The sequence below is a fragment of the Artemia sp. Qi Xiang Cuo genome, chromosome 4 (assembly GCF_049724085.1).
Source record: "Artemia sp. Qi Xiang Cuo chromosome 4, ASM4972408v1, whole genome shotgun sequence".
In the NCBI taxonomy this organism is placed as follows: domain Eukaryota; kingdom Metazoa; phylum Arthropoda; class Branchiopoda; order Anostraca; family Artemiidae; genus Artemia; species Artemia sp. Qi Xiang Cuo.
Window position 1 is genome coordinate 15438871 of NC_142797.1, and position 24800 is coordinate 15463670.

The following is a 24800-nucleotide window of genomic DNA, read 5'->3' on the forward strand; positions in this document are numbered from 1 at the left end:
CCCCCATAGTTTTGTGAAGTAATTCCACTGATAGGCATCTAAGAAGCTCATGTGTAACTGTTACCTGTTTATTTCGAAATACTTTCCAGAAGGAATGTGAGCTTTCTTCAGCTTTTTCACGTCATCATCTGCCGCCATAGCATGAAAAGATAAAAGTTCAAGTGCCACCTTCTGCTTCGCCATCAGCTTGCCTAGTAATCAAATATTAAAAGTTATATACATTTAGTGATATACTGAAAATTTGTGCAACCTAAAATATTATTTTCGAAATTGTGTAAAAATTGGAGGAACCAATTGGAGGTTGGGGGCACATGGTGATTGCACCACATTATTTTTAGTCCCTTCTTTTCTGTTGGTATTTTCATTGAAAAAAGTCAAATTACCCGCTCGCCTAGAGTTTGAAAACATTGTTTTGGCTTCACTAAACTAGAAATGTAAAATGAAATCCCACTCCCTCTACGGTTTCCTGAGTTTGTAGCTCTGATTATAATATACTTTCTAGACTAACCTATAACATTTAGGAATATTCCAAAGCCAAGTTTCAACTGATTTAATCGGTTAAAGCTCAGGATAAACGAGGAAATTCGAAAAAAATAATAACAACTGCTTTCCTTCTGGTTCTCGGTTTAATTGGAATCGACGGTCCTCATAGGAAGGATTGGAAGGATAATAGTAAGGATATAAATGATAATGGAAAGGATTGAAGCGGAATGAATTAACTTCAGTACGTTGCGATCGTTACTCGGCTTCAGGATAGTAGAGAAACTATCCCGTACCAGTGACGTACCGTACCCGTACCAGTGTAGAGGACACTGGTATGATGAAAACCTTAACGTGCCATTCTACCGCAGCCAACAATACAGTGAACAATCCTCTAGGACCATGGTAAATTGTTTTACCTTTATTTAAGAACACGGACCTTACACATGTTACGACAAAATAACGATGATGAAGGATGACAATACACTCAAGCTGCTGAAGGCAGAGTCGCAGAGGTTTTCCAAGTCTGAGCTGTGTGATCAATGTCCTTAAAAAGTGAAGGACTGTTTGTCGCAGAGGCATACAGCTAGTGCAGTTCTTTGATTTTCAAGAAATTTAATGTTTACATATGCTGATTCTTAATTTCGACCAGAGGAATCGAGCATTTGGATCCTTCAACGATGTACTAGAAGGATGCGCACATTAAGAAACTTCAATGGATATCAGGCTATGTATTTATCTATAAAAGGAAATGTCTAGGGATAATTTTAGGCACCAAATATACAGACCAAATGCTTGGATGTGTGTCAAGCAATAAGCAGTATAAAAAGTGGCTCTGTTTGACTTCCTAGGTCCATGGCTTAAAAATAGTAATATGGTAACTTCACGTTTTACAGATGAATCTTAATAGGTTGCTGAAAATCGTGTTTGAACATACATCTGGATCCAAACAAAATCGAAATTTCCTAAAACAGGGATTGAAGAGGTAATAAGACAGGATGTAGGTCTCAAGTTGCTTGCTGCTGTGACGTGTTGTTAGCAACAGCACTATTAGTGCTTACTTTAGACAGACCAGCAAATAGTTGTAGGTGGTTATTTCAGCTTTTATGTGCTTCTTGGCCAATATAAACTGATAGAATCACTTTTGAAAAATAGAGGGGGATAATAGAGGGCAAGATATTCTTTTTTGTCCCTTTTTCAGTGATAGTTGTGCAATAGAATATTGCAATTCACCTTTTGTTTAAATATTGAAGTAGTGAATAGTTTAGCATCAAATTACTGAGTGTTTGTACTTGTGTTGTATGTCGAAACACTATTCAGTCCACATTCTTTCCTTTTTATTATTTCCTTTTTAATTAATTTTTTGAAGCGAAATAAGAAATACAGGTTTTCAAGATTCTCATGATGTTCAAATTGCAGAAGAACATTAAATAATAACAAGTAAACTCCTGGGATGAAGTTTTAGTGTTTCATTCTCGTCCTAGAAAGAAAAGAAGATTTTTTTTTGTAGAAACTCTAGCTTTGGCTGAGTTTCAAGTTCCAGAATACATTACTAGTCAATATTTAATAGGGTTAAGGAACTAACGGAGAGAAATACTTGTTCTTGGCTCTTGTCTGCTTGGATACGTTTGCAGAACACTTATAGCTTTATCTTTATTTTATTTCTTCTTTTTTCCCTTAGGACATCTAATTTTCAATGCTTAAGGATACAAGCTTAGAAAACAAATGTTAGAGACGTTTGTCAGCTTTAAATTTAGGAAGATAAATAGTTAATGTATTTCACAGGCTTAGCCAGCGTTTCGTTTCAGAAGAATATAAGCATTTTTTTTAAACCATCTTATAATCGGGCAAGTTTTTAATTATGAAATTAAGTTATTACAGGATTCAGTCTTGCAGAGTTTAAAATACTTCTACATTTATAAATTGAATAAGTTAAAAGAAATTTGTCTCTTTTTTCCTTAGGATAATTAATTTTGAGAGCTTGAAAATGTAACCTTAGTGGCACGTAGGGCTACGGGCAATTGCCATAGACGGGGCTGGAAGCAGTAACGGTTGGCTGCATGTACCGTGCCATAACATTCACCGTGTTGTGAGCATCTAATGACATATGATTTTTATGTCGATGTTGTAAAGATAGTAAAGGATACCTAATAAAGGTCCAACTTACCATTTAACTCCTTTAGACGCTGTAATATTTTTTTTGTGATAATGATAAGTCAAATAAGTCAAATAAGGCCATACAACACGATATTTGACAATAAACACAACAAAACAAATAAAACCTGAACGATCTAACCTTTTCAAAATCGTCAGCAGTATCCCTTGGAAATTAAGGAAAAAAAATAGTCCCCTAAAAACATGGTTCTTAAAAAATTTGAAAGCTGCTGCGAACTAGTAGAATGTAGGTGTTTGTACTGGCACCAACGCTGGCACCACTGTTTGTAATGGGTGCCTTGGGGCTACAAGCTATTTGATATCCAACGCCACAGCAGTGCCACTGGCGTTGCCGCTAGAGTATAGTAACGCTATCGAGGGGATTTCAAGGGTTCTACAGTTTCTTCACGCACTGGTATTGCAACCAGTTTGTGTGTGTGTGTGAAACGTGTACTACCTCTTCAAGGGTCTAACTTTTGGTCAAGGTTGCCACAACCTCTGTCATCACTAATATCTCCCTAACTATCTCTTTGGTGGGTAAACGGACCCTCCTGTCGATATATTAATGATAGGACTTCCCGAAGTTTCTTGTTCAACCCTGCCAGAGTTTGGGGGGAAAAAATCTCACACAGTCAGAGAAAATAGCTCACTTTTAATCTCCAAATGTCAACTCTGACAAAATATGTATGTACGAACTCTATAAGCGGACTCTCCAACAGACTTTGCAGTTTGGATACGAACTAAAAACAAAATCACTATACTCGCACAAGCAAAACTCTTGTAGGGGTTGACCCTAGAATGACCCTGACCACCAGATAAATGGGGGCTTCAAATCCACAAGCTTTTTGAATAACATTATCATTAAATGGCCTAGATCAGACAGACAGGGATAGATTTTAGCCCGAAAGTTTACTTATTATGAAATAACTTGCTCGGTAGTGAGAATTTAGTTTTTCCTCTGAAATTATACTATAAGCAAATATAAACAAGAGAAAACGGGTCATTTATTTGAAAATAAAACGGGCAGAGCCCCAACAGTGGGCTAAATCCTCTACTCGTAAACTACATAATCCGCTTCTAAGGCAAACCTTTTTCTTTCAAAAACCCTTTTTCTATTTCTTAGCGTTAGACAATTCGCTCAGGCTCAAACCAAAGTGTCTCATATTTTGGCTGGTAAATCTAATTTAAAGTAATATAGAAGTTGACACCTATAAAATGTATAGGTGGTCTATTTAACTGTATTAATTATTAAAAATCATTGTTAAATCCACAAACACTATAAAAAATTATTCCTATCAAACCTACTGTAGTCTGTATTTATTTAATTACCAAGAAGAACTACAAAACTTGCAGTAATCAATCTATCTGGGGAAAAGTTTCAATTTTGGGCTTCGAGTGGCCGCAATAGCCGCAACCGTCAAAGGTTACCTCCCTTGAATGCTTAGAAAATGATCAGATTGAGCATCTTAAATTTATAGAATGTCCTAAACTATTGCGTTCAACTGAGTTATTAATGGTTTCATTCAGGGGGGACAGAAATTATTCCATCCCCCTGGTTGGACAGTATTCTTTAGAAGCCATCATATTTTCACAAATTCTTATATATCGACATAATTTGTCAAAATGCTTAAGCGAAAATGTGTAGCTGACTCTGTCCTATCAAAACTGACTATCCCGGAGATCTTGCATATATACTAATATAATAAAAACTGCGTATAAATATAATTTGAGGATTACCATATCTTTGACAGATCTAGGTTATCGGATAATAGAATATTCGAGAATAAAAAAAATGCAATAATAAGAAAATAAAATAGAAAATATTAATAAAAAACACATTAAAATCACTTACAAACATTTTCATACATCACAGTGTTGTGTATTCCCAAACCGCAAAAAATTGAAAATGCTTCCAAAGCTTGAACATCATCTTCAGAAAACGGGTCATATCCATTCTAAAGCAAAAAGGCATTGGCTAAGATTTGCTAAGTTCACAAAGCTCACTAAGGTAATAACGTCGGCTAAGATTAGGTGCTTAATAATGGTAAGCAATATTGCAGCAAGCTTGGTTTATACCTTTCAAGTTTTATTAAACGGTTACATCAAAACCATCAATAAGTTACGACTTGACTCAAATTCAAATCAAGTTTGAGCCTACTGAAGCTCGAGGTCAAGGAAAAACCTAAGCATGGTCTGAAGTTATAACTTGACCCGAGACTGATCTCAAATTTCAGTTGGTTCTCTGGCCTTTTTATGGCTTAAATGTCCAGTTTTGCTCCAACGTTATACTTAGCAATTTGCTGCGGCAATATATTTTTATTATTAAGCTCGAGATTTTGGTTCAAACTGATTCTTGTTCTGATAGCTGACAATCATTGGCTCATTGGGAAAAAATCAATATTTTTTAATCATTGGGAAAACAAGGCACAAAAATAAACATGAATTCGTGACCATTATGATAAAAAATATTGATATTTTAAAATATAAGGCCTGCTTGAATCTTCAACAAAGAGCTTTAGCTTTACGATATACTAAATCGGATGGTATAAATTTTTCTAAAAGACCTCCTTATTTAAAGAAGTTTTTCCCTCTTCTACTAAAATTATATATATTTTATAGGACTGACAACTTTGGAAAGGTTACTTTGAACGTATTTAGTTTCAAATATTTGGAATCAGTATTAGAATAAATCGCAGTAGAGATAAAATCTAACAGAACTTCATACAAAATATCTTAGCTAGAACTGTTCTGCAAATTATGAAGTAGGGCCCAAGAATAGTTTTCTTAATATGTTTCCTTCTCAATAGCCCCTAGTCTACACCATTACGAAAAGGGTATATATAATAGCTTGGCAATACCTTTTTAAGACTTATTTTGGCCCTGCATCATTCCTGAAAGTTTTTTTCACCTGACTCAACTATTGTCCAAGATAGAAAGAAGCCCCTAAACTACAATTTAACCAATACCCTTGTCTATGCCCTAGTAATGTTAAAAGGGTTTCAACTCCTTAGTAAATTTTGGTAGGCCTAGTACCTACCTTTTACTTTTGTAAATTTAAAAAATGATGTTTTCAATAGTAGCCTAAATCTTGCCTTTATTTTTGACAACAATTTTTAATAGCCTATTAACAAGCACATGAATGAAATGAATTGTTTTCTTGGGGTCTTAATTATCAAAATAATTTAATAATAAAATTATCATAATATATTATATATGTATGCCATGAAATATAGTTTGTCTGGTAGTGACTTGATGAGCTTAAAAATTTTGAAATGTATTTTCCATATATATCTAGTATTCTAACATTATTATGTAATGGTTCTTTTCAACAGGGTAAGGTTCCAAATTCTTTAAAACATGCAATATTGATATCGGCTTATAAAGGTGGTGATAGAAATAATCTTGGTAATTATCTCCCAATATCAACTTTACTAGTTATTTTCAATATTATTGAAAAAAGCTTCAGTTTTTGGCTAAACCCATTTCTAGAGAAGTTTAATCTTTCGAATATTAATCAGTCTAGATTTTGGAAGAAAAGGAAGATTGAAGGTGTATTGATATTTTTCACAAATAATATTAATGTGGCTCTAGACAAAGGATTAAAGGTTGGTGCAGCATTTCTAGACATAATGAAGAGTATTGACACATTTGACCATGGTATAGTATTGGAAAAATGTGAGGTGTATTGGATCAGAGGTAAAGTTCTCAGTCTCATTTGGAGTTTCCCTAGTAAATAGTACCAGTTTGTAGAGATGAATTGCTTGCAATCTGAACTGCTCCCAATCACATATGGTTCAGCTTTACCTAACGTTTCCATAAATGGTATGATCAATGTCTGGATGCAAGATTGCAAAGTTTTTTACAATGTAATGAGGTTTTCAATTTTTAACAAACGGAATTTTTAACAAATGCCTAAAAGGTTTTAAGAACAAATAGTCAGGGACAATTGCATATGATTTCCTCAGCCCGTGTGCGGTCATAAAAACTATTAGTTACAGAACCGAGGAAAGAAAACAAGAATGAAATTAAACTTTTTGAATTGGTTAGGGTAAATTAAACTACCAAATCTGCATTAGAAATTTGGGAAAATAAGTATTTCAACTTTTAATGAAAAAGATGTAGCGGGCACCAAATTAAAAAAAACGAAACTTTCATGAGAAATTAGCTAAAAATTGGCAAAAAAGACATGACACCTCACAGTCTAAGAAGGTATAATTCTCCTTTAAGGGTGACTTTTGTCTCTGGGAATCAACTCATTGTTATTGTTTGAATGTTTTCTGACGAGAAGTGTTGTCACGTTACGTACGGTAATTAGTTTTCCTTACTTGTTTTCATGGCTTAATGTGGCAACGCCGCCGAAGAGGGGACACAGCCTAAGAACTTTGCAGTTTTGAAAGAACAAAAATACTAACATCCGAAGATCATGGTTTTCAGTTATGATGTGTCTAGAAGAGGAGAAAAGGATTTTTCTTGTTTTGAATTCCTTGATCTTTTAAGGATAACCATTGTCAATAAAGACTGGACCGAGGAAAGAACCGAGGAAAGAAAACAAGAATGAAATCTAACTGTTTGAATTGGTTAGGGGAAATTAAACTACCAAATCTGCATTAGAAATTAGGGAAAATAAGTATTTCAACTTTTAATGAAAAAGATGTAGCGGGCACCAAATTTTAAAAAACGAAACTTTCATGAGAAATTAGCTAAAAATTGGCAAAAAAGACATGACACCTCAGAGTCTAAGAAGGTATAATTCTCCTTTAAGGGTGAATTTTTTCTCTGGGAATCAACTCATTGTTAATGTTTGAATGATTTCTGACGAGAATAGTACAGTCAATCTAGCGTCAAATAGGACTCGACCGCAAACAAATTGCAATAGAAATGATTTTTACACCATCTTGTAGAGAAAAAAACAAACTGTACAACATATCAAAAGTTGAGAAGCCCAGCGGGGTGCAAAATAAGTGTTTTTTAGCGTCTTCCGTTTGTTTTGTGTTGTTTTTAGCGGAAATTTTTCGTTATCCTAGAGCTTAGCATTTACTTCATGGGAGACATGTTTCTGAACTAGTTTTGTGTGCTGAATTTGAATATCACATCAGATTCAAGTTATGTCCCACCGTTAGTGTTTCACATTCATCACCAAACAAGAAATTCGTATTTCGTGGCCATATTTCCCTTTTTCGTCCTTTGGGGCGAATGAAGTCAGGAATAACATCGCCCTATCGACTGAACACTATATTTTTGGAAAGTTCTGTACATACTAAGATTGTCGTCATTAAGGTTTAACAGCATATACGGCCATCTAGCGGAAAATTTCGTAGCGTATTTCGCTAAGGTCGGTGTTGGAACCCTTGGTCCCAGTTTTGTCAGATAAATGTCCCTCCCAGATTCATTTGTTTGGTTCCCAGAGTCTTTTCAAACTCGGTGGGTTTCACACAACCATGAGCTTTATTGGATGCACAGGATACACAATGGAAGGATCCGGTCTCCGCGAAGTCCTGGAACTTGCATATGCCCCAAAAACTGTTCCCCATCTCCTAAGTGGAAAGGCTATTTCACGAGCTGTTCGAGGTCTCTTGCTAGTTGATAGTGCTCTACATGCCGTGCTGCTCTCTGATTTATTTGACGATGATCCCTGTTCAGAACCTGAAACAAAGTTAGGCACCAAAGAAGTTGCAGACCTTAAAACACTATACAGCAAGCTAATAAATGGAGAGGCAACAATGACGGAGGTTGAAGAAAATCCTGCACTCAAGCGGATCAAAGGTTTCGTCGACCAGAAGATACTTGATCTATCTCAGCACAGAACTTCAAAGCTGCGGTTTCAGCTTATGAATATGGTTGGGATACTTCGTTATTTCATCAAAGCTGAGCGGATGGGGCTTTGGGACATACACCTAAAGTCTGTGTCTGAAATGCTACCTTTTCTTGCGGCCTGTGGTCACAACAACTATGCCAAATCGTGCCGAATATACCTTCAGAAGATGGTGAAGCTTGAAGAAACCCATCCTACTGTTCATAGTTCATTCCAACAAGGAATGCACGTCATCAGACGATGTGATCGCTATTGGGCTGGCTTGTTGACGGATCTAGTTATTGAACAAGAGCTTATGCGCTCGTTGAAAACAGCAGGCGGACTGACTAGGGGTACGGGCATGACCGAAACCCAGAGGTCGCTCTGGGTTTTAGCACGCCCAACCTGCTCTGCTGTTAACCTCCTAATGGAAGATCTGACGCAAATTCTCTATGGGACAAGCGAGCAGCACAAGGAGAACGCAAGCCCCAGACAAGAACGAGACTTCAAGGATACGCAGGCGATGGTCACGTACTTTGAAAATGGCTCACCATTCGGATGGGATACCCAGCTTAGAAGCATTACTACCGGTTTGACTGCATATGAATCTGCAGACGTTGACTGTGCGAAGGCTGTCGGGCTAAAAATCCTTGATGCTATGACTGGAAAAGTGGCGAAGGATTTTGTCTTCCGAAGAAAGGAACAGGCTGTCCAGATAACAACAAAGCAAACTGCTGGAGAAGATTGCAAGCGACTGGATCCAGCTTTGATATTCCAACGCTTTATTGCGTTAGCCAAAAGGACAAGACTTCCTGAATCAGAGTGCTTCCGGTATGAACTTTGTTCGTATCCCGCTGCTCTGTTTGACAGCTCATTTATGCCGAGAGTGCCGAATAAGGCCGAACTCACTAAGGCCATTGCACTTGCATGCAAACTCGAAGAAATTCCGTGTGTGCTGAACGACGGGACACACTACGTACTTGACGGCGGATCTCTATTGCACCGAGTCCCATGGATAAAAAATGACACGTATGCGGGTATCATACAGAGCTACTCTCTGTATATTTTGCGGAAGTACCCTGGCGCAACTGTTGTTTTCGATGGGTATGATAGTGAACCTTACATCAAAGATATGGCCCATTCGTATCGTAATCGAACGATTGGTCGCGAGGTTTTCTTCACGAATGACATGCGTCTGAAAGTTAAGAAAGAAGAATTTTTCGGGAACAAGAAAAACAAGTCAAGATTCATTAGTGCACTTGCAGTTCATCTCCGGCAAAAAGGCTATTTTGTAGTCCAAGCCCCCAGTGATGCAGATGTGCCTATTGTAAAAGCTGCTATCAAATCAGCTAAACAGAAGGTAACTGCCGTTATTGGAGAAGATACGGATCTTCTGGTCCTTTTCTGCTACCACTGTGATGTCTCCACTAACAAGGTGTACTTCGCCCCAGAGCCAAAGAAAAATAAAGAGCAAAGGTGCCGGGATGTTCATGAAATGAAAAAAAGATTAGGCCAAGAAGTATGTGGTCTGATCCTCTTTGCCCATGCTTTCCTTGGGTGTGATTCTACATCACGTGTCCACAACATCGGAAAAGGTCTTTCCCTGAAAAAAGTGATAGAAGACGAAAGTTTTCGAGCATCTGCCAAGGTCTTTATGAAGAAGGCAGCAACAAAAATCGAAGTCAAGGAAGCCGGAGAAGACGCACTTCTTATAATATATGGTGGAAAGAAGGGGGAAAATCTGAACGAGCTTCGAAAGCAGCTCTTCGAAAGAAAGCTCGTCACAGCAACGGCTTTTGTTCACCCAGAGCAGCTACCTCCCACATCCAACTCTGCAGCATTTCACAGCTATAGAGTTTACTTTCAGGTACATGCCTGGAATGACGACCGTAATCTAGAATTGGACCCTCAAGAGTGGGGCTGGAAGGACTGAAATGGTACATTATACCCTGTGATGACGGACCTACCCCCAGCACCTCCCCAGCTTCTTAAGATTGTTAAGTGTTCCTGCCGTTCAAACTGCACCTCTGCTCGGTGCACTTGTGTCAGAAACGGCATGTCTTGCACTCTCGCGTGCAAAACTTGTCAGGGAGCAGAATGTGATAATTCTCCCAAATCAGAAGTTCTCATCGACGATCTCGACGACGAAGTTTCAAACTACACTGCCAGTGATTAATGTCGCAAGTCATTTGAAAAGTTGCCTGCCTTTTACCAATGTGATTTTTGTTACCTGTGATTTTAGTCAGTTAATACATTAAGAGATGATTGATTATTTTGAAGAAACCTTTTGGTGATGAATGTGAAACACTGTCGGTTGAATATATCCTTGATCTGAAGTGATATTTGAGTTCATCACATAAAACTACTCAAGAAATGTGGTCAAACGACTATGTTATAAAAGAATCGCGAACTTCGTGAATGGTGATGAATGTGAAACATTTTTCGTTCACCGTATCTTAAATCTGATGTAATATTCGAGTTTAGGACATAAAACTACATCTGAAATATGTTTCCCATGAAGTAAACTCTAAGCCTTGAGAAAATCGAAAATTTAGGCTTAAAAACGAAAAATAAAACACAAAACGCTAAAAAACACTAATTTTGCACCCTGCTAGGTTTCTCAACTTTTGATATGTTGTACAGTTTTTTTTTTCTCTACAAGATGGTGTAAAAATCATTTCTGTTGCAATTTGTTTGCGGTCAAACCTTACATTGACTGTACTAGAAGTGTTGTCAAGTTACGTACGGTAATTAGTTTTCCTTACTTGTTTTCATGGCTTAATGTGGCAACGCCAACGAAGAGGGGACACAGCCTAAGAACTTTGCAGTTTTGAAAGAAAAAAAATACTAACATCCGAAGATCATGGTTTTCAGTTATGATGTGTCTAGAAGAGGGGAAAAGGATTTTTCTTATTTTGAATTCCTTGGCCTTTTAAGGATAACCATTGTCAATAGAGACTGGAAATTTTCCGTCCAAGTAGTGACTATTTATAATTATTCTGATATTTATTTTGTTTACTTTCAACTGCGAGTGCATGTCCTTCAAAGGTACCGTATCATGGTTGTACTGTTGTTACTTTACGAACTAAGTATAACGCTCGAGCCTATCATAGTCGTATTTGCCAGTGAAACCCTAAGAATTATGAATGATATGTGTTTTCAACATCAAACGCCCTTGATTTCAACATCAAACGCACACGACAGAAGTAGAAAATACAAGAAGCAAAAATTTGGTTTTAAAAGATTGTGTCAATATAATTTTTTCTGAGCTATTACTAACTTATGCCAACTATTGCCTAATCTGCCTTTGTAACTTTTGCCAGATTCATCTTACAGATAAGAAAACTGCTTTCTCGAGCTTCTGCATGTCATAATTGAAAAATTATGCATTAAATCGTAATTTTGATTGGTCATTATATATTTATCGCTTGAAAGTTCAGTTCTGTTCAAATCGATATATTACGGATGGTACACATAATTGGAACAGTAGTTGTGCGTAATTCTGATTTGCTTCTTCTTTTTGTAGCAGGACTAGGCGGGTTTTCGCTTAGCCCGACATCCGAAGTTCAAATTTTGCTTGGAATTTCACTTAACCATAAGCTCCGCGGACCCAACGAGACTAATCTTGCAGAGTTACACCACTAGCCCCCCCCCCCCAAACCAAAGAATTTTCTACATCAAGATTTGAACCCTCGTCCCGAAAAACACAAAATTACAAGTCCAGGGTGTCATCCCCTCAGATAGAGTGGCCCTAGCGGGGGCCACCGGATTTGACCCAAAATGATAACTATAACGTAGCCAAGGCATAAGTTTTAGTAATTAACTACACCCTTGTTCGTACCAACCGTCTAGAATTGAAAACGTGTAGGTAGAAGTTCTTCTAGATAAGTGTCGTCTAAAAACTCATTTTTGATATGGCAAAATTCGCTGTGCCATTACTTACATGACAATATATCAGTCTTGAAACTTAAAAAAGCCAGGGGTTTAGTAGGAGGTTAGTCTAAACAAAAAAGTAAGAATTATCCAATCCACAATTATTTTCATAAGACAAGGATCTACTTTTTTAGATTTTTGTCCACTTCCTGCTTTAATTTTTTTTTTTCTGCCCTTCAGAAATTAAATATTTTCTTTTGGGTCCTTTCAAGAGGTCTTTGTAAAAGAATTTTGTTTTCTTTTTTTTAACCGTCTTTGATAGACAATTCTAATTTTCACTTTTACAGTTTTTTCATTGTCATTTCTCTTCATCAAGTTTGTCTTTCACCTGGAGAACATACAGTTTTCTCTTTTCAGTCAAAATTGTTGATCCTTTCTATCTCTCTCAGCAAATTTATCCAAGATCCATAGATTCAATGGTTTCTATGTCGTTGTTTTCTCTTTTTTTACAAAATATTATTCAAGCTGGCAAGATAGAGCACTGATAACGAAAAGTAAGCTAATAAACTAGTTTTGATTATTGCCTGGCGAACTGAAAGCCTCTATGGGAGAAAACGAAACTGTAGACTTACATAGAAACTGAATGAGTTCTTACTATACTAAACAAATTAAGTTACATACTAAACTAATTGAGTAGGCTACTCTTACCAAAAGTAGGCTATACTGTTGCGGCACTAATATTGCCACTATTGGCGACCTATGTCAGTTCTATGTTGTCTGATGTTAATAGAGCTATGGATTTTTAGAATCACTTCTTCAGTTAATCGATATTTTAACAGATCATTTGCAACCTTATCACCAGGGTATTTTGAGTTTATATAGTATATCGCAGTATGTATATAGCACTCATCAAATTACTGCTACTACTGCTATACTACTATTGAAAACTAATTTCAGCTTGAAGTTGCATGAGGTTAACAGAGCTGTGCAAGTTTTTGTTACATCCCCCTAAGTTCAAAGCTCGTGCCCTTTAATGTCTCCCATAAAAGCCCGATTTATTTTATATCCTTTATTATGACCTCATCAAGCTTTATGCAAGGAGGTACTACTCTTCGTATAGCCCTAGCTGCATTAAGAACGTGATAAAAACACGATTACTTCTTTAAAAGTATTAAAACTACTTTTAATAAAGTTAGATAATTTTTTTCTGTTTGATACCATATGTTTTTGGCTTACTTTTTATTGTTTTACGAATGCTTGCTTTTTTAAATTTTGGCACCCACTCCTACCAAAAATACTTAACTGAATATGAAGGTCTTCTTCATTGGAAATCACATTTCTAATTTTCCCTAATTTAAAAAAAATATATATATAGTTATGTCAGCTACAAAGATACCAATTAAAACAATCAAATTTAAATCTCACTCTCCCTTGGTACTCTGATTATTTTTCGGTAAACACAGTAAACATTCTTTTCTTTTGTTTCTTGGGTTTTGGGGTTTTTGAGAAAACCCTTCTTGGTTTTTTGAGAAAACCTAAATTGTCTTCTAAGAGTTATCGACATCATGGCTGGTGAAAGACTATCCAAACTGCTTATAAACTGGGTTATTGTTTGCCAGTTTTTGGCTTTTAGGAAATCTTTTTGTTTTATTGCTTGGATTTTGTGGTTTTACCGATTAGTTTTGGATCCTACGCTTACAATGAAAAATCGTCAGTTAGTTTATTTATACTACTTTTATAAACATACAATGCAATAAATTAATTTCTGCTTGTTTTAAGTTTCAATTTTGCTCTTTGCTTCCATTAGCTAAACTTAATTGTTTGTTAATTTTTGCTCGTTTTCGGTGAATACACAAAAAAAACAAAAATAAAGTACTTTGTTGGAGTTGGTTTATGATATAAAAAAATGTTCAAAACAAGTTTTAATCAAAATTAAATATATGTTGCTTCTGAACTTGCTCAAACTCTCTCTCATCAAAGATTCGTCAAAAATATATGATTAATATAAAGAAAGTTCTTAGTTAAGTAAAATTGTAATTTTATAAGTGATATCAAGTGCATATGGTACAAGATTCGTTGTAATTTGCGAAAAAAGCACCCCAAGAAACACTGACCTTAAGAAAAATTCTGTAGGAGAGCAGCAGGCCTAGAGAATATTTTCCACGACAGAGAATGCAAAGTTGCAAAAGGTGTTTGTTTTTGACAAAAAATTTTCAGGTTTTTTTGCACATTCGGTCTTCCAAGGGGAGTACAGATTCCCAATCTACTCCCTTTCACTCTTTTATGCAACTATTATTATAGTGGAAAGCCACTGAAAATGAACTTGCCTTGTTTACAAGTAAAGCAACTCCAACCACAGAATTTTTTTCCTCCTCTCGATGGCAGATTGGAAGAGCAACTAGAGATCTCAAACTAGGGTCTGTCTTCGCAAGATGAGAAACAATTTCGTACGCTGTTGAACCAAATACGTACTCACTCCACTTGGACAGGTCGTTAATTCTTAATATCTGCATGATAATAAAGTTTGAGTATATCAAAGGATTCATACATGTCACATGAATGGCATGTATAGATGGGCTTCTATAAAGCCGACCCAAGAAATGTACACTTCACACATTTTTGAAGGTTTAGACCATAAGAAACTGAAACTGTCTCTAAAACTCCAAACTAGTCAAAAAGGTAGACAAATGAGATTCCATATGATTGGTTCTCCTCTAGCCAGTAAAAGGAACAAAACATTTTTGAGTCACGAAACTCTTGCAAGTAGTTTCTCGGATTTCCTGTGGTTTAAACTTCAAAATACATGAATACCTTTTAGGTTTATACAATCACAAGAATATTCTTCTACAAACATGGCTGAAGACAAAAAAGATGATAGGAATTGCCAATTATCAAAGAGCACGTAGAAAATAGGTTTCATAAATATGTTTATTTATTAAAAAGCAAATAAATATGTTGTAAAATATAAATAAAGACATTTTCTATGCTCAAGCCTACGAAAAAACATTTTTAGGAAAATTTTTCAATCAAGATTTGGATAATATTGCCGTCTTTCCATTTGTAAATTTTTATTTTCTTATATTTTTTTTTTAAGAGTCTGGGTGTTGTGACTGAAAAACAGAGTAATGGGCCCAGCAAACTTTCGTTGCGTTTTTAATGCAACTGTCAGACTGAATTTGAACATGCAATCATAAATTTTTAATAACTAGATCAGTAACATCTTTTTTTTTATTTATTTTTTGTACAGAAATTGGTTATTTTGACGCCAAATTTTCTTTTTTTGCATGCCAAGGGAAGTTTTCTAATGTAGGTTTGTAATATAAAACAAGAATGTGTTCGGAAGTTTTCTAGCGTTAGGTATAATAACTTCTTTAAGATATGTTTTATTAAATGTACCAGAAAAAATACCAGATAAACAACACAATTGTATTTTGGACTGAATGTGCAGAATACCTTAGATAAGATACCCTAAACCAGTATAAATCTTAGGTTTCCCGTACAACTTTTTGCTTTATGTTTCCCACGAGTATGGTTTTCCCATCCACTAATCAATTTCTTAAACCCAAAGCAAAAGAAAAAAAAAAATCGAAAACAAGGAGAAAAGTTGTGTAGTGGTTTCCTTTGGTAGGATTACAGCCATCCATACTAACGATTTTCTAGATTCCATGAAGTGTAGTCTCCATTTAGTATAAAACAAAATTAAAATGACAACGCTTAATAATGACAATTCCAACAACAACATTTCAACTGATATTAACGACACCTAAAAAACAATATCCTTGTAGTTAAATGTCCAAATGAATACATATCCTGGAAAATATTGGAGCTTTTAAGCGCAGTTTCCAATTTCCTGAAACGTAATAAGAAAGAAATACTTTCGTTTCAAGTCTGAAAATGACATAATCCGTGTGTGAGAAATAAATGAAAACCATTTATAGTAGTTCTCGAGACATAGCAATGAGTCTATATTATCATTAGAAATCTCTCTTTTCCAACAAAACGATAGTAACCTGTGAAAACATGCTTTAGAAACCGGTAATTGTAGGACTCAATATTAAGGAAAGAAAAAAAAACTAAGAACTATAGCTTTGGTGATTGAACAGGGATAGGTTATGCTATACCCTATCCTCAAGAATAGGGATAGGGTGATCTAACAAAAATCCATAAGAAGAAAAAGATTAAAAACCATAATCGCCACTTACAGTTTAACATCTGGCAGTTTCATTAGAGAAGTAGAAAATTCCAAAGAAAATTTTTCTTTTCTAACACCAAATAAAAATTTGGTATTTTGGTGCTAATATACTTGGCCATAGGTTTAAAGCATTTAAATCTGTTTGTAAGCAATAATTAACCAGTGTTTCTTTTTCAAGAATTATCTTAACTCTAAGGATAATAATAAAATATAGTCATGAGTTACAAAAAAAACTATTTCACTCAAAAGATGTTACAATACTACTTGAAGATTCACTTTATCGTACCTCTGCTGTGTTGGCCACATATTTTGCAACATTCGCATATGGGGAGTCAAGTGGAGCAGGTTCTACGCTGTTATCACTTGCTTCATCTGGGAAGCACCGAAGCTGAAATGCAGTTTGGAATACTTGCTAAAATAAAAGAACAAATCTTTAGATTTACGTATAATTGCCTGAAATTGTGTTAAACTCTAATTAGAAAATTTGATAAGGGCTGAAGTCAGAATGAAAACATAGTAATGCTGGATCTTTATTGAAGCGCAACATTTTCAGAGCGGCAAACGCAATCCCAAAGTTTTATTTAAGCAACATATAATTATCGCTATATCGGAAAAAAGTAGCCAAAAATGGTGCAGGAGCTACAAAACTTAGAGGGTGGACCAAAAGGGAGTAATTCTAACCAGAAGTCACCTGAAATTCTGATTTTTCTGATTAATAAACATAGTGTGTCCTACTTTTCTCTTCAGTTTCTGTATGGTTTTCAATAGTTTTCAGGCTGCGTATCAAACACTTCGTGGCAACGAACTGTAAGTAAGGAGTGACGCAGGTCAATGGCTACCAAAACTCTTAAAAATCGGAGTTTTGATTTCAATAGATATGTCAAAAGAATTGGCTTGCTATGCTGATCTATGTTATGCCTATCTGCAAAAATGGGGAAGTTTATATATATATATATATATATATATATATATATATATATATATATATATATATATATATATATATATATATATATATATATATATATATATATATATATATATATATATATATATATATATATATATATATATATATATATATATATATATATATATATATATATAATATATATATAATATATATATATATATATATATATATATATATATATATATATATATATATATATATATATATATATATATATATATATATATATATATATATATATATATATATATATATATATATATATATATATATATATATATATATTTTTTTTTTACGGGGAGAAAGATTATGCATGTGTGTTTTGTTTCATAGGGTTGCTCGTATCGAACCAACTGTCCTAGAACATCAGAAGAGGGCTCATTCAAGTGAAAATAAAAATTTATAGTAATTAAAACGATTACTGGGCAACTAGCCCAGGCCTCCTTCTCTCAAAATCGTCCAATAAAAATTTGAGATAGCCATTTTTTAGAATAGTTAAAAGGTCCAAAAACTATGCTTTTGGAGATAACATGACCCCCATAGCCCCTGGGGAGAGGTTTTTAAGTTACTAAATTTGCCTATGGTTTATCTGCAGTAATTGTTATTGGGAAGTTTACATATGTTTTTTGGGTGTGGGGTTGTGGTGAATTTTCTGCTTGGGAGATTTTTAACGGAGAAATTTTACATAGGCAAGGAAGTTCATGAAAGTGAACGTTCAGGGAAAATTTTATACTGGGAAAATCTTTGATAGAAAATTCTTTTTATTTTCTTACACTCTCTTTGCTGACTTAATTTTACGTATGGAGATGTTAAGGGTAATTGTCCAGGGTAAATTTTAACCGGGATTGGAATGTATAGAGAGTTTTTCCGTGGGGAGGGGGATTTTTTCTTTGCGATGGAGCAGGACTTTCCGGCATTATACAAAAAAAAACATCAAAAACTAAAAAAGAAAATAAGTTATTACGTATATAATGGGGTTTGCCCCCTCCCAGACACTTCCATCTTCATTATAAAGATTGTATTTTGTCCCAATTCTTTAATAACGACTACTGAATTACAGGGTTTGTCTAATTAGAACAATAAGAATATTTTTTTAAATACTAAAAAACTTTATGTGAAAAGCGAGGTGATGACGAGGAGGATACCCCCACTCGATATATACGTAATAATTTCTGTTCATTTTAAATCTTAATTTTGCTCCTTACTTTTAGTTTGAAAACTTGTATTTTTTTTTGATTTAATAGAATGAAAGCGTGGCTATTTACAACTAAACTAACTTGGAGTCTAAGTTTAGCCTAGCACTATTAGCCTCAGAAGTAGCAGTAACCATGGTAGCAGTGGTAGCATATGTACATAGAGTCTCTTGATTAGTTCAACCTTCCCCTCAGCTTACCCTGAAAGTTTCAACTTATTGCTCTGAGCCGTTCCTGAGATATTACTGATGCACCCTTTTGACAGTTTGCATACAAATAGCGTGTTTCGATTTAATTTACACACACCCTTAAAGATTTTCTGAAAATCTCTCCTTAATACCCTTAGCCTTAGTAGTACTATTAGCAGTAGGAGTAGTAATAGCAGCGCATATTGCCTTTTGGTTTGTTCAGTATCCCCCTCAGCATCCACTAAATATTTCAACTGAATAGTCTAAGCTGTTCCTGGGATAAAGCAGTTAAACCCCTTTGATAACATTTATAATCATAGTGTTTTCTGATTCAGTTTAATATCCCCCTCACCCTTCCCTGAAAGTTTACATTAATACCTTTAGCTTCAGTAGCGGTAACAGTAGTAACAGTATTAGTAGTATTATTACCGGTTGTAGTAGTAGTAGTAGTGGAATGCACAAAATATCATTTGATTATTTCAACATCTCCCTTAACATGTCCTGAAAGTTTCAAATTAATAACCTAAGTCGTTCCTAGGATATTGCTGATGCACCCTTTTGACAACCTGCATCCACATAGCGTGTTTTGATTCGGTTCGGCATCCCTCTATGTCTATGCATTCCATGAAAGTTTCACCGTAATACCCTTGGCCTCAGTAGTATTAGAAATTGTAGTAGTAGCTGTAGCAAATATAGCATCAATAGTTGTAATAGCAGTATCCACATTTTGCTTTTTGTTTTGTCCAGCATCCCACTCAGCATTCCTTAACTTTTAGCTTATTACTCTATGGTGTTCATGAAAAACTGATGATACTCCCTTTAAGCAACCAGTAGAGGGGGGGGGGGGGTTCAACTCCCACGAGTACAATACCCCTTCGAAACCCGATCCGGACCCTTTTTTTTTAAACTCCGAACGGGAGTCCAAATATGGGCATAGAGTCCCTAGGGAGAACACGTGGTTAATTAAAGCGATTGGGAATTTGGAACACCTGTGCTGTCAGTCATTAATCAAATTGTTTCCAGGCAAAGTTTAATAATGTCTGACAGGTACTGTCAACATTTCTCCAGGAATAGATCCAAGTCATTAATGTCTTTGCCTCGGAAACAGTTCTATCGGTCGAACTCCAAAAGATATTAATAAACATTGCCATGGAAACAATTCTCAAAGAAACATCTTAGCGATGAATTTTTTTAGCGCGGGACTCAGGTTTCTTATTAATTTGAAATGCCTCAGCGCAGAGATGCCAAACAAAAGGAACACGCTGAAATTACGTTTAGGGATTATTTGGGCGAAACCGTTTTAGCCATTTTATGGGATTATTTCAGCGAAACAGTTAGAGACATTTTAAAAGATGATTTTAGAAATGGTTTTAGAAGAGAATTTGAGGGTAAGACTCTGTGGTCGTTATAATACACAAGTTCCATTTGAACAGTGTTGTGAGGTCCTCTACCCCAAGCCCAAAGGGTTCCAATCCCCCTACCCAACCCCGAAGGAAGCCCCCGGTACTCAAAGGTCCCCCCAAGCTCCCAAAGAGCCCCAGCCCCCCCAACACCCACCACAGACCCTCCAAGGCCCTCCGCGGGTCCTCCACGGGCCCCCCGCCCCCCCCAGGGCCCCCCCGGACCCCAGAGGCCCTCACCCGGTCCCCAAAGGTCCACCGGGCTCCCAAAGGACCAATCGGCCCTCAAGTGCCCCCCATACCCCCAAAGGCCCTCTACCCCAACCCCAAAGGGTTCCGATCCCCCTACCCCAACCCCAAAGGGTTCCAATCCCTCTACCCAAACCCCGAAGGAAGCCACCAGTCCTCAAAGGTCCACTGGGCTCCCAAAGGGCCCACCGGTCCTCAAGGTTCCCCCAGACCCCCCCCCGGGGCCCAAAGGGCCCCACCCCCCTTTGGCCCCCCAAAGGGGCCCCTCTCCCTCCATCTCCTCCCTCCTCCTCCCCTTCCCCTCCCCTCCTCCCCTCCCATCCCCTCCTCCCCTCCCATCCCCTCCTCCCCCTCCTCCTCCTCCTCCTCCTCCTCCTCCTCCTCCCACCTCCTCCTCCCCTCCCCTCCTCCCCTCCCCTTCCCTCCCCCATTTTTTATACTTTTTTTGTGCATTGAGACACAGAACGACCCCCTCCCCCGGCCCCTCCCCCCCCTCCAAAGGTCTGATTTTTCAAAGTTCATTTTGAATTTCCTTCGTTGAAATGCAAGAGTTGGAATGTTTCAGTAGTGTCTCTTGATTTTTCAAAGTTCATTTTGAATTTCTTTCATTGAAATGTAAGAGTTGGAATATTTCAATAGTGTTTTTTCGTGGTTTACCTTGTCACACTTACATTCTCTTGATTTTTCAAAGTTCGTTTTAGATTTCTTTCATTGAAATGCAAGAGTTGGAATATTTCAGTAGTGTTTTGTCGTGGTATACCTTGTCACAGTTACAATCTCTTGATTTTTCAAAGTTCATTTTCGATTTCTTTCATTGAAATGCAAGAGCTGGAATATTTCAGTAGTGTTTTGTTGTGCTTTACCTTGTCACAGTTATATTTTCTTAATTTTTCAAAGTTCATTTGGATTTCTATCGGTGAAATGCAAGAGTTGGAATATTTCAGTAGTGTTTTGTTGTGGTTTACCTTGTCACAGTTACATTCTCTTGATTTTTCAAATTTCATTTTGTGTTTCTTTCATTGAAATGCAAGAGTTGGAATATTTCAATAGTGTTTTATCGTCGTTTACCTTGTCACAGTTACATTTTCTTGATTTTTCAAAGTTCATTTTGAATTTCTTTCGTTGAAATGCTAGAGTTGGAATATTTCAGTAGTGTTTTGTTGTGCTTTACCTTGTCACAGTTACATTCTCTTAATTTTTCAAAGTTCATTTCGGTTTTCTTTCATTGAAATGCAAGAGTTGGAATATTTCAGTAGTGTTTTGTTATGGTTTAACTTGTCACAGTTACATTCTCTTGATTTTTCAAAGTTCATTTTGAATTTCTTTCATTGAAATGCAAGAGTTGGAATATTTCACTAGTGTTATGTCATGGTTTACCTTGTCCCAGTTACATTCTCTTGATTTTTCAAAATTCATTTTTAATTTCTTTCGTTGAAATGCGAGAGTTGGAATATTTCAGTAGTGTTTTGTCGTGGTTTACCTTGTCACATTTACACTCTCTTGATTTTTCAAAGTTAATTTCGGATTTCTTTCATTAAAATGCAAGAGTTGAAATCTTTCAGTTGTGTCTTGTCGTGGTATACCTTGTCGCAGTTACATTCGCATGATTTTTCAAAGTTCATTTAGGGTTTCTTTAGTTGAAATGCAAGAGTTGGAATATTTCAGAAGCGTTTTGTCGTGGTTTACCTTGTCACAGCTATCTTCTCTTGATTTTTCAAAGTTCATTTTGAATTTCTTTCATTGAAATGAAAGAGTGGGATTATTTCAGTAGTGTTTTGTCGTGGTTTACCATATCACAGTTACATTCCCCTTGATTTTTCAAAGTTCATTTTGGATTTCTCTCATTGAAATGGAAGAATTGGAATATTTCAGTAGTGTCTTGATGTGGTTTACTTTGTCACACTTACATTCTCATGATTTTTCAAAGTTCATTTTGAATTTCTTTCATTGAAATGTAAGAGTTGGAATATTTCAGTAGTGTTTTGTCGTGGTCTACCTTGTCACAGATACATTTTATTAATTTTTCAAAGTTAATTTTGAATTTCTTTCATTGAAATGCAAGAGTTTGAATATTTCAGTAGTTTTTTGTTGTGGTTTACCTTGTCGCACTTACATTTTCTTGATTTTACAAAGTTCATTTTGGATTTCTTTCATTGAAATGCAAGAGTTGGAATATTTCAGTAGTGTTTTGTCGTGCTTTACCTTGTCACAGTCACATTCTCTTGATTTTTCAAAGTTCATTTTGGATTTCTTTCTTTGAAATGGTTTTCTTGTTGTTTACCTTGTCACAGTTACATTCTCTCGATTTTTCAAAGTTCATTTTGAATTTCTTTCATTGAAATGCAAGAGTTTGAATATTTCAATAGTGTTTTGTTGTGGTTTACCTTGTCACAGTTACATTCTCTCGATTTTTCAAAGTTCATTTTAAATTTCTTTCGTTTAAATGCAAGAGCTTGATTATTTCAGTAGTGGTTTGTTGAGGCTTACCTTGTCCCAGTTGCATTCTCTTGATTTTTTAAAGTTTATTTTGAATTTCTTTCGTTGAAATGCAAGAGTTGGATTATTTCAGTAGTGTTTTGTTTTGACTTACCTTGTCACTGTTACATTCTCTTGATTTATCAAAAGTTCATTTTGAATTGCTGTCATTGACATGCAAGAGTTGGATTATTTCAGTACTGGTTTGTCGTGGTTTACCATTTCACAGTTACATTCTCTTGTTTTTTCAAAGTTCATTTTTAATTTATTTCATTGAAATGCAAGAGTTGGAATATTTCAGTTATGTTTTGTTGTGGTTTACCTAATCACAGTTACATTCTCTTGATTTTTCAAAGTTCATTTTGAATTTCTTTCGTTGAAATGCAAGAGTTGGAATATTTCAGTAGCGTTTCGTTCTGGTTTACCGGGTCACTGTTACATTTTCTTGATTTTTCAAAGTTCATTTTGAATTTCTTTCGTTGAAATGCAAGATTTGGATTATTTCACTAGTGGTTTGTTATGACTTACCTTGTCACAGTTACATTCTCTTGATTTCTCAAAAGTTCATTTTGAATTTCTGTCATTGAAATGCAAGAGTTGGATTATTTCAGTACTGGTTTGTCGTGGTTTACCATTTCACAGTTACATTCTCTTGTTTTCTTAAAGTTCATTTTTAATTTATTTCATTGAAATGCAAGAGTTGGATTATTTCAGTAATGTTTTGTTGTGGTTTGCCTAATAAAATCTACATTCTCTTGATTTTTCAAAGTTCATTTTGAATTTCTTTCGTTGAAATGCAAGAGTTGGAATATTTCAGTATCGTTTCGTTGTGGTTTACCGGGTCACTGTTACATTTTCTTGATTTTTCAAAGTTCATTTTGGATTTCTTTCGTTGAAATGTAAGAGTTGAAAATATTTCAATAGTGTTTTGTCGTGGTTTACCTTGTCACTGTTACATTCTCATGATTTTTCAAATTCATTTTTAATATCTGTCATTTAAATGCAAGAGTTGGATTATTTAAGTAGTGTTTTGTTGAGGTTTACCTTGTCACAGTTAAATTCTCTTGATTTTTCAAAGTTCATTTTGAATTTCTTTCATTGAAATGTAAGAGTTGGAATATTTAAATAGTGTTTTTTCGTGGTTAACCTTGTCACAGTTACATTCTCTTGATTTTTCAAAGTTCGTATTGGATTTCTTTCATTGAAATGCAAGAGTTGGAATATTTCAGTAGTGTTTTGTCGTGGTATACCTTGTCACAGTTACAATCTCTTGATTTTTCAAAGTTCATTTTCGATTTCTTTCATTTAAATGCAAGAGTTGGAATATTTCAGTAGTGTTTTGTTGTGCTTTACCTTGTCACAGTTACATTCTCTTAATTTTTCAAAGTTCATTTTGAATTTCTATCGGTGAAATGCAAGAGTTGGAATATTTCAGGAGTGTTTTGTTGTGGTTTAACTCGTCACAGTTACATTCTCTTGATTTTTCAAAGTTAATTTTGAATTTATTTCATTGAAATACAAGAGTTGGAATATTTCAGTAGTGTTTGGTTGTGGTTTACCTTGTCACAGTTACATTCTCTTGATTTTTCAAAGTTCATTTGAATTTATTTCGTTGAAATGCTAGAGTTGGAATATTTCAGTAGTGTTTTTTTGTGGTTTACCTTGTCACAGTTACATTTTATTGATTTTTCAAAGTTCATTTCGGTTTTCTTTCATTAAAATGCACGAGTTGGAATATTTCAGTTGTGTTTTGTCGTGGTTTACCTTGTCTCAGTTACATTCGCTTGATTTTTCAAAGTTTATTTAGGGTTTATTAACTTTAATTGCAAGAG

At 35.5% G+C, this 24800-nt stretch overlaps 1 protein-coding gene across 3 annotated transcripts in view; it reads right to left on the reverse strand.

Moving 5' to 3' along the window:
- The window catches only part of LOC148952812 (cGMP-specific 3',5'-cyclic phosphodiesterase-like), a 372326-nt gene that overhangs the window by 61622 nt on the left and 285904 nt on the right, over window positions 1–24800 (reverse strand). For all 3 annotated transcript variants that reach the window (XM_089088106.1, XM_089088104.1, XM_089088105.1), the window contains exons 7-10: window positions 16777–16902; window positions 14626–14805; window positions 4487–4589; window positions 65–191 (exon numbers count right to left, since the gene is read on the reverse strand). In XM_089088106.1, coding sequence (XP_088944232.1) covers window positions 65–191; window positions 4487–4589; window positions 14626–14805; window positions 16777–16902 — 536 coding nt within the window. The remainder of the gene's footprint in view (window positions 1–64; window positions 192–4486; window positions 4590–14625; window positions 14806–16776; window positions 16903–24800) is intronic.